At 46.6% G+C, this 12,910-nt stretch overlaps 1 protein-coding gene across 15 annotated transcripts in view; it reads right to left on the reverse strand.

The window, feature by feature from the left end:
* The window catches only part of STAT5B (signal transducer and activator of transcription 5B), a 64,827-nt gene that overhangs the window by 5,210 nt on the left and 46,707 nt on the right, over positions 1-12,910 (reverse strand). For 12 of the 15 annotated variants that reach the window (XM_069603770.1, XM_069603771.1, XM_069603777.1 and 9 more), the window contains 11 exons: positions 12,460-12,590; positions 12,078-12,229; positions 11,453-11,608; positions 10,872-11,051; positions 10,144-10,231; positions 9,941-10,063; positions 9,223-9,315; positions 4,402-4,608; positions 3,182-3,276; positions 2,948-3,078; positions 1,906-2,076 (listed from right to left, as the gene is read on the reverse strand). In XM_069603770.1, the coding sequence (XP_069459871.1) occupies positions 1,906-2,076; positions 2,948-3,078; positions 3,182-3,276; positions 4,402-4,608; positions 9,223-9,315; positions 9,941-10,063; positions 10,144-10,231; positions 10,872-11,051; positions 11,453-11,608; positions 12,078-12,229; positions 12,460-12,590 (1,527 nt within the window). Of the gene's footprint in view, positions 1-1,897; positions 2,077-2,947; positions 3,079-3,181; positions 3,277-4,401; positions 4,609-9,222; positions 9,316-9,940; positions 10,064-10,143; positions 10,232-10,871; positions 11,052-11,452; positions 11,609-12,077; positions 12,230-12,459; positions 12,591-12,910 lie in introns of all 15 variants that reach the window. The other 3 variants (XR_011259907.1, XR_011259908.1, XR_011259909.1) reach the window with 1 other exon arrangement.

Genomic DNA, 12,910 nt, shown 5'->3' on the forward strand with positions numbered 1-12,910 from the left:
TTTATTTACTATATAAAGATCCTTGCACGTTATTAAGGAAAAAGGAACTCCAAAAGAAAATTGAACAAGGAATTGGAACGTACAGGAAAAATACAAATGGCCAATAACGTGGAGGCTAAGAAGCACAGGCTAGACTGAGCTGAAACCCTGGCTTGGCCTCTTCCTAGCTATGAGACCGCTGACCAGTTACTTCACTCCTCTGGGCCTCAGCTCCTCAAATGAAACCTGGGGATGGGAACAGTAGCTACTGCACAGGCCTGTTCTGAAGATTAAAAGAGAAACTATTTGAAATGTGCTCAGAAAAGTGTCTGGTACTCAAGTAAGCATTCGACAAACATTAGCTGCTATTATTACTTCATTTCTTATTACTGTTATTATTGCCATTACATGAAAAGATGTTTTGAGCTTATGAAGAATCGAAGAAATGAAAAATAAGAACTAAGACCTCATGTGTATGCCCTGACATGTAAGATCTCATGTCAGGCTGGCAAACAGGAAGCTGATGAAGAGATGCTGTGCCTGGCAGGAGGAGGATGGAGAAACAGACACTCAGACAGGCGTCTGTGAGAGTGGAAACAGACTCCACTTTCGGCAGGGCAATTCTGGAAAGATGTGTCAAAATGCTTGAAAAGCACCTACCACATGTCTCAAATTCGACTTTAGGAATCTGTCCTAAGGAAACAAGTTGAAAGAGATGCAGGTACTCGGTTATCTCAATATTAATCATCACAAAAAAGCTGTGACCAACTTCAAAGTATCTTAAATAACCAACACAGAATCGCTGCACAAAGAAGTCTAGGCTATTGTTAAAACGATGCTGTTAGTTTATATTTACTAGCCTGTAACTCTGCCTGTGATGTATTTTTCAGTGAAAGAGTAATCAGATCATACATGATGATGTATGGTATGACCCAAACCCGCCACGACCTGGTCCTTCGTGCTGCCCTGGCCCCGCCTCCTGCCATTTCTCCCGCTCATCCAGTTCCAGCCCCCCGGGGTCCTTGTGAGATTTTCTAAACACGCCAGCTTCACTCCCGTCTCAGAGTCTCTGCTCCTGTTCTCCCGGCCTAGAGCGTTCTCTCTTGAGATCTGTGTGTGGCCTCCCCACTTCACTCAGGTTTACTCCGATGTTGCCTCCTCAGGGAAGCCTTCTCTGACCACCCGAGTGAACTGCCACCTCCCCTGGACTCCCTATCCCTTCACCTTATTTGTTTTCATAACGGCCATCACTAAATAGATATATTTATTTACTTGTTTATTGTCTTTCTTCTGCTATTAGATTGTAATCCCCACACAGGAAGTACTCAATAAGCCTCTGGTGACTGAATGCAGAAAACCTAGCTATGTGGACTGAAGAACATCTACTAAATTGTTTACATGGATGAGGTAAGACTGTTGTGTGATATCTATTTTCTTTTCTATACTTTTCTGGAAATTTTTACAATAAATACATAATACTTTTATGCTCAGAAAGCAATAAAACCATCTCTGTTTTAAAATACAAAATTTTACCTTCCTAATTTTGTTTGATCTAAACTTGTACATTGTAACACAGTGTAGCTGCTAGAAAAACACTACAGTGGTTGCTCAAAAAATTAAACATATGAATTATCATATAAACCAGTCCTTTCCCTTCTGGGAAAATACTCAAAAGAATTAAAAGCCAGGATACAAACAGACACTTGTTCCCTTCAGTTTGGTATTTGGGGCTGGTGGTGGATATGTTTTTTGTTTGACTAATGAAAACAGCCTAGGATTTATATCTGCCCTGCATAAAGCTCCAACAGCAACAACTGAGTATTAATTGTATAGATTTTCATACAGACAGACAGACACAGACACACTCACATCTAAAACAAAGCCCCAAGTCACAACAAAACCAAATCAGAATGCGAACATTGTTACCAGTGGCAGGCTCGCATGGAACTGGGGTGTAATACTTGGAGTACACTTCATCTTTGGGCCGGTCAGGAAACACGTAGATAAGGTAACTCAGATCTCCCAGGCGGTCAGCCAGGGACCGGATGGAGAAATCTCTGGTGGTAAAAGGCATCAGATTCCAAAACATTCTTTCCTCTAGATCAACAGACAGAATAATCATGGTCTAAATATGACTTCTGAACAGGAAATCTTAAAACCCAAAGAGACTACAAATAAAGCTCTCCATGAAAATTGTCCTAATAAAAATCTCCATTTAAAAATAACCGTGGGTTGTGGATTAAGCAGTTTTAAAAGTCATGGGTAGATAAGCAGGTACCACATACCCTACTTCCCTTGAGATCTAATGATCTCAGGCAGTTTCCAGTTCAAACAGTATTCTCTCCCTTCCTACAAGAAACTTGTTGCTGACTCCAGTCCCTGATTCCCTGTACAAAAGCATGTAAGAGAGATAGGAAGTGTGTCCATAGCCAGAGGGTGCGTGAGAGTTATTAAAAGCTATTAAAATCTTTAAGTTACCAAAAACAATTACACTACTCTTGTTTGACTGTGAAGATCAGAGGAAAGAACTAATATTTCTAGATGGAAATGGTCAATAGCCGTGACCCCTTAGCTTAGGATAAAGGAGCAATGAAAACAGCATATTATTTCCACTCTAATGACTCCAAACAACAGAGTAATTCTTTACTGAAATAAGCCCAAGGTTGAATAATAAGAAGGCAAAAAGTTCAAAGGTGAAGCAGCTGAGACTTTCGGCAGGATACTATATTACAAAGGTAGCCATGTCGGGCTGTCCATTTGTGTTTCTCAAAATTAGTGCTTGTGTTTCCCATAATATTCTACACCGGCTGCAGTTGTGTCACGGTTATACACTTGTGCTTCCCGTAATTAGTACTGGCCCCAAGGAATAATAACAAGTACTCCATGAACTGGTGGTTACAGTATAATAATTTCCCAACGTAAGCACCTAACCAGAGACAAGATGTCCTAAAGAGGGAGAGACACTCACGAGAATCAAACTTCCAGGCAATGGTGATGCCACCGATTTCAGAGTCACTGAACCTCAGCAGGAAGGTCCCGTCTGGCTTGTTGATAAGCAGGTCGTGGGCCTGTTGCTTGTTCACGAAACCCAAGATAGCCCTGGATCATAAAGGCCAAAGGAGCAGAAGCAGAGTGTGATGTTTCAATGCAAGAAGGAAGATCTTACCACTCTCCTGCCAACTTAACAAATGACGATTCTCACCCGTCATTCCAATGAGGCTTGAGATGTTTCTTTAGCACTTCCATAACACCGTCAAACCACTGCCAGAAAGTGTAATTCCGTCCGGGTAAATTCTCCTGGTTGGAGAGATAACAGTGAACCCAAGAAGGCAAAAGCCACGCTCAGGGTCTGATTACCTGGATACGCTTTAACTGGACAAATTAAATGGAAAACATCCTCACTGTCAGGATCATACAAATATACACACCTGCCTGAGTTTGACCAAAGGGTCCTACAACCAAAATACAGTGCAGAGAGGAAAAGATGGAAGAAGGGGAAAACACCACAAAGCAATTACCAACACTCAGTGGGCCTGGCCACACACACCTTCCCCTGCATCTGGGCTGACTAGTCCTTTGCTGGTTGTGATTTGTGGCATGTGATGAACAGCAGCAGCAACGCCCAGGAGCTTCTGAGCTCATGCCTGCTGTGTCCAAGCCTGCCCCTTAACAAGATGCTCCGGGATGCGTAAATGTGAATTGCATCAGATCACACTACAAGGCTGCAGAGAACACTCCATCATCTGGGTGTTACTGACAATTATCAGCCAAATGCAGTGATCTGATTCTGCTGGAAGGCAGGAGCCGTACTGCAACAGCAAAGACAGACCACGGGGGCCTCCTGCTTCTCCTAGCAAAGCTCCTCTGATCACCAGCAAACCTCTTAGCCAGCTGGTTGGCACATAACTGTTCAAAAAAGACATACTCAGAGACTATGAAATCTCTGAATTAGGGCACTTAAAACAAGTGGAGTGGGGGTGTAAGGGAAGAAATTGAAGTTCAATTTAAAATCAACTTAAATTTCCTTCATCAGCATCCTCTTTCTTGGACCAAGGGTTCCATGGGAGCCTGACTTTGTATTACGTATCAAGGAACATCAGAGGGTCAAGGGGACAGAGCCATGGAGCTCTGATCGTCACAAAAGCTTTACTTCTCATGAGTTACGTTACTGTTTGCTTTTCTGTTTCCTTTACAAAGGAGAAAACACACTAGCTGCATGCTAGTCCACCCCATTTGCTTAAATATTCAAGCACGTAATTTTGTACATAAGATGTATGAGGCTGTCCATCTGTTCAGAAGCTTCCTAATATCACGGGCACATCACATTAGAGACGCAAGGAGTGAGGGCCTGGTGCAGGGCAGCTCCTGAGGGATCGGGTTTGCAGGGGCTCATCTAACCGCTGCAGGTGGCGCGTCCCTCACCCGGTTGAACTGGGACCAGGACACGGACATGCCGTTGTAGTCCTCGAGGTGGCTGTTGCTGCTGTTGAACAGCTTCTGCGCCAGGAACACCAGGTTCTCCTTGGTCAGGCCCCGGTTGCTCTGCACCTCAGCCTTGAATTTCATGTTGAGCGCCTCGCACAGCTGCGGCCACAGGACTTTGTCGGGCACCGCAAACGGCACCCTGCCCTGAGGGGGAGAGAAGCCAGAAACCTTAGGAGCAAACAGTCGCGTGATTTATACCCTTGACGCGCAAGCGAAAAACACCAGGGACTGGATGGAGTTACAAACACTTGTCTGGCTGAGCCTGAGCGTCAACTCAAACTTCCTTGGGGTGTGCAGCTTCGTGAAATTCAGAAGGTTCCATCTTATCTTCTTCACACACAGCTGGGAAGGTAACCTCGTGCTTTCTGTGGGGTTCTGTAAGTGAGCTGCTGGATGTCTCGTGTTTCAACGGTCATGAAAAAAGAAAAAAACATGACCAAGGTCTGGCTCTGATACTGGAAATTCAAAGGGAGTCGAGTCTACAAGTCTGGTTCTCTAGGTATATCCTTGCTCTTGACTCCTTCTGCCAAGAACGCTAGCTCAAAGTGAAATAACTTATATGGAAGAGTAGAAACTATGAGCTGACGATTTTACTAAGAAACAGATTAGACTATAAATTTATTAAAAACTGCTTTCATCCCATTCAGGCACAGTACTTCATTTTATTTCATTATAAATTTTGTTGGAAAAGGCAATTCCTTCACATGATATAAAATTTAAAAGCACAGAAGGGCATACGGTGAAGTCACTTTCCTATCACTTTCCTATCTGTGTCTGCCAGAAATCTAGTTCCCCTCCCCAAAGCATGTAATCTAGTCTACTGTGTATACTAACAAAGATATTCTATGCCTGTCAGCAAATATGTATAATTTCTTTAGAATATAAACCCCACATATTCTGCATCTCCTTTTTTTCACTTAATACTTTATCTAGAAGACCTCACATTAGCACATAAAGAAAATTTTCATTTTCTTTTGTGGCTGCTAAATATTCTACAGTGTGGAGGAACAATAATATATTTAACCAGATCTCCACTGGTGGACATCTGTGTACCATCCTTAAGTCTTTGGCTATTGTTACAAGCAATGCTGCAGTGTATTTATGTCATTTCACATATAGGCAAATACATCTGTAGAATAATTCCCACAGGTAAGTATTTGTTCTAAAACAGCATAATGGAGAGGATGGGGAGAAAGGGGAACCCTCCTACAGTGCTGGTGAAAATATAAATTGGTGCAGGCACTATGGAAAACAGTATGGAGGCTCCTTAAGAAAAACTAAAAAGAGTTGCATTAAGATCCAGCAATCCCACTCCTGGGTATATATCGACAGAAAACTCTAATTCAAAAAGATACATGCGGCCCTATGTTCAGAGAAGCGCTATTTACAATAGCCGAGACATGGACACAACCTAAATGTCCACTGAGAGCTGAAGAGATAACGATGTGGTGGACACATACAATGGAACACTACTCAGCCACTGGCAATGATGCCATCTGTAGCAACATGAATGGACCTAGAGCTCAGCGTACTACGTGAAGTCAGAAAGAGAACGACAAATACCATATGATGCTACTTGCATGTGGGATCGAAAACATGACACAAACTTGTTTACGAAACAGAAACAGACTCACAGAGAAAACAGACTTTAGAAAGGGGAGAGGGAGTTGGAGAGGGATAAATGAGGAGTTTGGGATTAGCAGATACAAGCTACTATATATAAACAGATAAACAACAAGGTCCTACTGTATAGCACAGGGAACTATATTCAACATCCTGCAATAAATCATCACAGAAAAGAATACGTGTGTATATATGTATATATGTGTGTGTGTGTATATATATGTATATGTATATATATATAAACACTTTGCTTCAAGAGTGGGAATACCAGACCACCTTAACTGCCTCCTGAGAAATGTGTATGCAGGTCAAGAAACAACAGTTAGAACTGGACATGAAACAACAGATTGGTTCCAAATTGGGAAAGGAGTACGTCAAGGCTGTATACTGTCACCCTGCTTATTTAACTTATATGCAGAGTACATCATGTGAAATGCCAGGCTGGATGAAGCACAAGCTGGAATCAAGATTGCTGGGAGAAATATCAATAACCTCAGATACTCAGATGATACCATCCTTGTGGCAGAAAGTGAAGAGGAACGAAAGAGTCTCTTGATGAAAGCAAAAGAGGAGAGTGAAAAAGTTGGCTTAAAATTCAACATTCAAAAAACTTAAGAACGTGGCATCCAGTCGCATCACTTCATGGCAAATAGATGGAGAAATAATGGAAACAGTGACAGATTTTATTTTCTTGGGCCCCAAAATCACTGTAGATGGTGACTGCAGCCATGAAATTAAAAGATGCTTGCTCCTTGGAAGAAAAGCTATAACAAACCAAGACAGCATATTAAAAAGTAGAGACATTACTTTGCCAACAAAGGTCTGGCCAGTCAAAGCTATGGTTTTTCCAGTAGTCATGTATGGATGTGAGAGTTGGACCATAAAGAAAGCTGAGCACCGAAGAACTGATGCTTTTGAATTGTGGTGATGGAGAAGACTCTTGACAGTCCCTTTGACTGCAAGGAGATTCAACCAGCCAATCCTAAAGGAAATCAGTCCTGAATATTCATTGGAAGCTGAAATTCCAATACTTTGGCCACCTGATGTGAAGAGCTGAATCATTGGAAAAGACCCTGATGCTGGAAAGATTGAAGGCAGGAGAAGAAGGGGACGACAGAGGATGAAATAGTTGGATGGCATCACCAACTCGACAGACATGAGTTTGAGCAATTTCCAGGAGTTGGTGATGGACATGGAAGCCTGGCATGCTGCAGTTCATGCGGTTACAAACAGTCAGACACCACGACTGAGTGACTGAACTGACTGAACACTTTGCTATACATCAGAAACTAACACAACATTGTAAATCAACTACACTTCAATAAAATTTTTTTAAAAAAATACAGTAAGGTGTATACTAGTTATTAACATGACTTAAAATGTTAAAAATGCTTATTTATTTAGATAAGATGCTTCAGGAATGACATATGGCAGGAGATGCCAGAGTTACACAAGGAGTGAGATTTGGGGACAGGCAGGGAGGGAGAAGGCGGTGGCACCCCACTCCAGTACTCTTGCCTGGAAAATCCCATGGACAGAGGAGCCTGGTGGGCTGCAGTCCATGGGGTCGCAAGGAGTCGGACACGACTGAGCGACTTCCCTTTCACTTTTCACTTTCATGCACTGGAGAAGGAAATGGCAACCCACTCCAGTGTTCTTGCCTGGAGAATCCCAGGGATGGGGAAGCCTGGTGGGCTGCTGTCTATGGGGTCGCACAGAGTCAGACACGACTGAAGTGACTTAGCAGCAGCAGCAGGGAGGGAGAGGAGAGCAGATGTGGCAATCCTATCCAGGAGAATCATCAGGACAAATGGAGGCAGATTTTTTCTGTTAATTTTTATTTTTTTTGTGCCGGGTCTTAGTTGCAGCATGTGGGATCTAGTTCTCTGACCAGGGATCAAACCCAGGCCCCCTGCAGTGGGAGCACGGAGTCTTAGTTGCTGGACCACCAGGGAAGTCCCCAAGATATTTAAAAATTTTTTCAATTTTTCCTTGTCTTTTGATTCTCACTTAATCAAATTCTCTCATATATAGATACATTTCTATTCATATATTTATTAAAAAGTCTAGTCAGTTGGTGAATAGTTGTCTTATTGTTTTAATTGATTGCTCCTCCCAAATCCTCTCTTGGATCAATCAAATCCAAGAGAGGATTTGATCAAATTGATCAAATGGATTTGATCAAATCAAATGGATTTGATCAAATCAAATCAATCAAATCCTCTCTTTGAGCTCCTCAGGTAGATATTTTTTAGAAGCGCCTCAAACGCAGGGTTCATAGCACAAGCATGGCAGAATTTCTGCTAAAAAATCTCATCCCTGCAGCAAAAATATTGTTCTCTAAAGAGCCCTGTTGAAAATGCCAAGTCAGACTCTTCACGTTAAGAGCCACATTAGAGAAGGACGTACTTTTCTGTCCCAAATAACAAGTATAACCTTTCCTCAGGTTCTTTGGACTAATTTCTACTGGAATTATGCACCACACAGAACTCTGTCTACTGACATGTTTTGCAAATGATCAAGCCAGCCACACACGAGTGGTGCCCAGACAGTACTGAGGCGATACATCCGCAGAATCACACTCACTCACTCACACACAGCATCTCATTCTTCCTGAGACTTGGGATGAGTCATAGAGCCAAAATTTGGAAAAGACATGAAATGTCACCCTCAGTCACTGGAGGGACGATGACAGGAAGCAATTTCTAACAGAAAGTGACTTCCTGATAAAGTACACAATCACTAGAAGAAACTGGGGAGTCCAAACTCCATGCATGGTTTTACCCAGGATTCAAAATAATATTTACAGAGTACTGACTATGTGACAAGCACTTTGTGGATGAATCTTCCAAACACCACTCCAGAGCATTACTCTCCTTGTGTTGCAGACACTCATGGGAAGCTTAGACTCGGAGAGGTCAAGTAAATTTCCTGTGGTCAGAGTGAGGAAATGGTGGGGCCTGAGTTGAAACCCTGGCCATTCTTCCAGCGCCTGCTCATTCTACTTTCTACATGCTCTCCATTCTGCCTCCTAAGAAACACAGCATTTTTTTCTAAGCCTTTTGGTGGGGATAAAGAGACTCAGGACACCAGTGTCAAGGTCTTGAGACCTTCAGGCCCAAGGAATGCACTCACAGGCTCTGCAAAAGCGTTGTCCCAGAGAACGGTGGCCGTCGCATTGTTATCCTGGCTGCCGTGAACAATCACCACCACTGGGAGAGACAGGGTCTGAAAGAGACACAGGGAGGGCTGAGAGCCCACAGCCACATGCTCTGCCCTTCTCTCCTTTTGTTCCCATCATAACACGTGCATCCTCTCTCCAAGTTTCAGTAAATGTCACCCTCAAACACAGAACAGGAACGACTCCAGGAACAACAGGACGTCACATCTGCACAGTCTTAGAAATTTAAGCTATTTTAGCAGAGATATTTCTGCATGACATTTTGAGGTTTAGATATTCCTTAGATATTTCTGAAGTATGGAGTAAGTTTCTCGAAGTTAGAGAACAGATAGAAAAGAGAAAGAAGATGGAGACATCTCCAGGAAAAAAATAGCAAGAAACGAATGTCTAAAACTTAACGATAAGTGTGCTCAAATCCATCCTGAGTGGTGTTTCCCTGGGTTCACTTCTACCCGTAATCCTAGCTATTCCATTTCATTATCATTTGTTCAAGTCTTAAGGGAATCTAGGAGACAGAGCCCTAAGGATGAGGTCTCCTCACTTTCTATTCATCAGTAAGCACAAGCAGGTACACCTGACACTAACACGACGTAAGTAAACTTCCAAAACAAAAATCAGAAGATATTCTGAGAGCAAAACAATTCTTTTGGGATATAAAGTACACACACACACCTTGACTTGAAACACCAGCTCGTTTCCACCGACACTGAACTGTGATTCAAACAAGATGGTAAATTTTTCTTCTGTCACCGACTCCGCTCCACGTCGGTCAGATCTCTTAATTCGTTTCAGGGACTGCCAAGGAGAAAGATGAGAGGATAAAGCCCTCAAGCCACTAGAGGGGAAGCCTACTCTTCCTCTTCTCCCATCCTCACCATGTTCCTGAAGTGGGCGCTGAGGGTGCCTGTGGCCTGGTGGTACTCCATCACACAGCAGTTGTTCAGGATCTCCCCGCTGTAATCACTGCAAGCGAGAGGCAGACTCAACTCTACACCCATACAGAGTCTCAGCACACATGAGGCAGCAAGTATATTGGGGGTGGGAGCAAATAAAGGAGACTGTCAAACACCTGAGTCATTTAAGAGGAAATGGGGGCTCCGCTGCATAAATGATATAAGAAGTAAACATACATAAAACACATTAGAAGTTTCCTTAGACATATGCCTACTACATCAGAGTTTCTTTACACAAGAACAGCCTTATTCCTTCTCTGAGAGCTGCTGCTGCTGCTAAGTCGCTTCAGTTGTGTCCGACTCTGCGACCCCATAGATGGCAGCCCACGAGGCTCCCCCATCCCTGGGATTCTCCAGGCAAGAACACTGGAGTGGGTTGCCATTTCCTTCTCCAATGCATGAAAGTGAAAAGTGAAAGGGAAGTCGCTCAGTCATATCCGACTCTTAGCGACCCCATGGACTGCAGTCCACCAGGCTCCTTCGTTCATAGGATTTTCCAGGCAAGAGTACTGGAGTGGGGTGCCATTGCCTTCTCCGTCTCTGAGAGATAGGAGAGGCCAGAGAGCTAGTGGCGCTCCTACACAAGAAGGGCCAGGCCTAGACTTGCCAGGAGGTGGGATCCCTTTCCTTCTGTTTCCAGGGCAACGTACTTGCGGGTGTTCTCGTTCTTGAGCAGGGACTTGGCCTGCTGCTCGCTGATGATGGTGGCCTTCACCTGGGGCGGGTTCATGTGCACGTTCAGCTTCCCGCCCACCAGCAGGCGCACGGTGGCCGCGAACTTGGTCTGGGTCTTCAGGACCTGAGGGGGCTGCTTCTCGATGATGAATGTGCTGCGGGGACAGGAGAGACTTCAGGGGACAGGACTCTGGCCCCATCTTCCACTTGGGGAGGCTGCCTTGCACCAGGCTGAGCAGGTGAAGGGAGGGCTTGGGGCACAGTCCACCCTCCCTGGGGGCCACAGTGAGTCAGGGGAGCTGGCAGGAAGGGAGGCAGTGAAAGGAACTCAGCAGCTGAAATGAGTTGCAGGAGACAAACACCTGTGTAGTGTCCACAAGACATACTGGGCGAGGTCAACAGCAAGAGGCCATAGCAACAAGGGATGGAGAGGGATGGGATGAGGGTGTGAGGCAGAAACTGAAGGATTTAAGCCAGAGCTCCCCATCTGCAAAAACCCTGCTGCCCCACCGCCACCCAGAGCAACCAGATGGGAAGGGGCGTGGCCAGGAGTCACCTGGTCACCAGGGCTGAGATGATGTCCGTGATGGTGGCGTTGACCTCAGCCAGCATCTCCTCCACGGGGCCGGGGATGGGCAGCTGCTGGCAGAGGTGCTCGGCTCTGCGGATCTGCTGCCGGTTCTGCCAGATGATCTCCGCCAACTTCTCACACCTGAACGCGAGCCCCGGGGCCCAAGGGAAGGACACTGGCTTCACCCCCGTCCTCCAGGCCAGAAGCTGGCAGGCGCCCAGGCGGAGACCAGGCCCACACCCAGCTCCATCCTCAGGAAAGCCTGGCACCCGAGCCACCTCGCCTGTTCCCTGGGCACAGCAGAGATGCCCTGCCTTCCAGAAACCCAGAGAAACACCCAGGAGGAGCGACGCTGACTGGGGTCCAACCAGCCTGAGTGTCACTTTACCACCTGGCCCCATCCCAGCATCCAAGCCAGGGATGCCCCTCCAAGGGGAGTAGGCACAGGAAAGGACACCAGCGTCAGCATCAAACCAGACCACTGGTGGGATAAGACCCGTGCCCAGACAGAGGGAGCCAGCTGCTCATGCAGACGTGGGCACAAACAGCAGCTGGCAGCACCACCCTGAGCCCCTGCTGCCTGCCCCTCCCTGCCCCCCACCCCTGGTACCAGGACTGTAGCACATCCAGGCTGCCCTCGGGGGGGCCTCCGTTCCCCGCCAGCTGCTGCCGCCGCTTCCACTGGATCAGCTCGTCATCCAGGATGATGGTCTGCTGCTTCCGCAGCAGCTGCAGGGTCTTCTGGTGCTTCTCGGCCAGCTCCTGAGGGTCAGGTGGTGGCTCAGGGGGCCCTTCGGGGCTCTCAGAACAGCCCTGCAGGGCCTCCTCCTCCTAGACTGACTCTGCCCCTCAAGTCCCATGAGGAAGAAGGCCCTGGCCTCCTGCCCCACTGGGTCCTGTTCTTCTCCTGGCTCTCTGCCTCCCTCAGGGTCCCCAGGACAGCTCGGGGCGTCACTGCCCCCAGGGAGGGGAGGGACGCTGAGCCCACTCACCACGCGGTACTGCTGCAGCGTCTGGGCCTCGCGCTGCAGCCAGGCCTCCAGGGACACCTGCTTCTGCTGGAGGGCCGTCTCCCGGCTCAGTCGCTCCTGGGGGTTCAGCTGGGCCAGCTGGGCAAACTGAGCTGGAGGAGGGGACAGGACACCATGACCATGACCTCCCCGGTCCAGCCGGGAGCCCATCTGTTCTGGAGGCAAGACCCTCGAGGGGACGTGTCTGACCAGCAGCCGGTCAGGTTCCACAGCAACGGGGCCCAGAGATGAGAAGGCTCTGGTCCCTGTGCCCCGACTCTGAGCTCCCCTCGGGGAGTGGGGAGATGGGAGCCTGGGGACAGCTGAGGAGGAGCCTGCCCTGGCCAAGCCCCTACTTAGCCCTCCTCACCCCACGCGCAGTCTGGCTTGGAGCCACCATGTCTGGTCTGAAGTGAACCCCACCCTTCACCAG

This window comes from Ovis canadensis, chromosome 11 (genome assembly GCF_042477335.2).
Source record: "Ovis canadensis isolate MfBH-ARS-UI-01 breed Bighorn chromosome 11, ARS-UI_OviCan_v2, whole genome shotgun sequence".
Taxonomy (NCBI): Eukaryota; Metazoa; Chordata; class Mammalia; order Artiodactyla; family Bovidae; genus Ovis; species Ovis canadensis.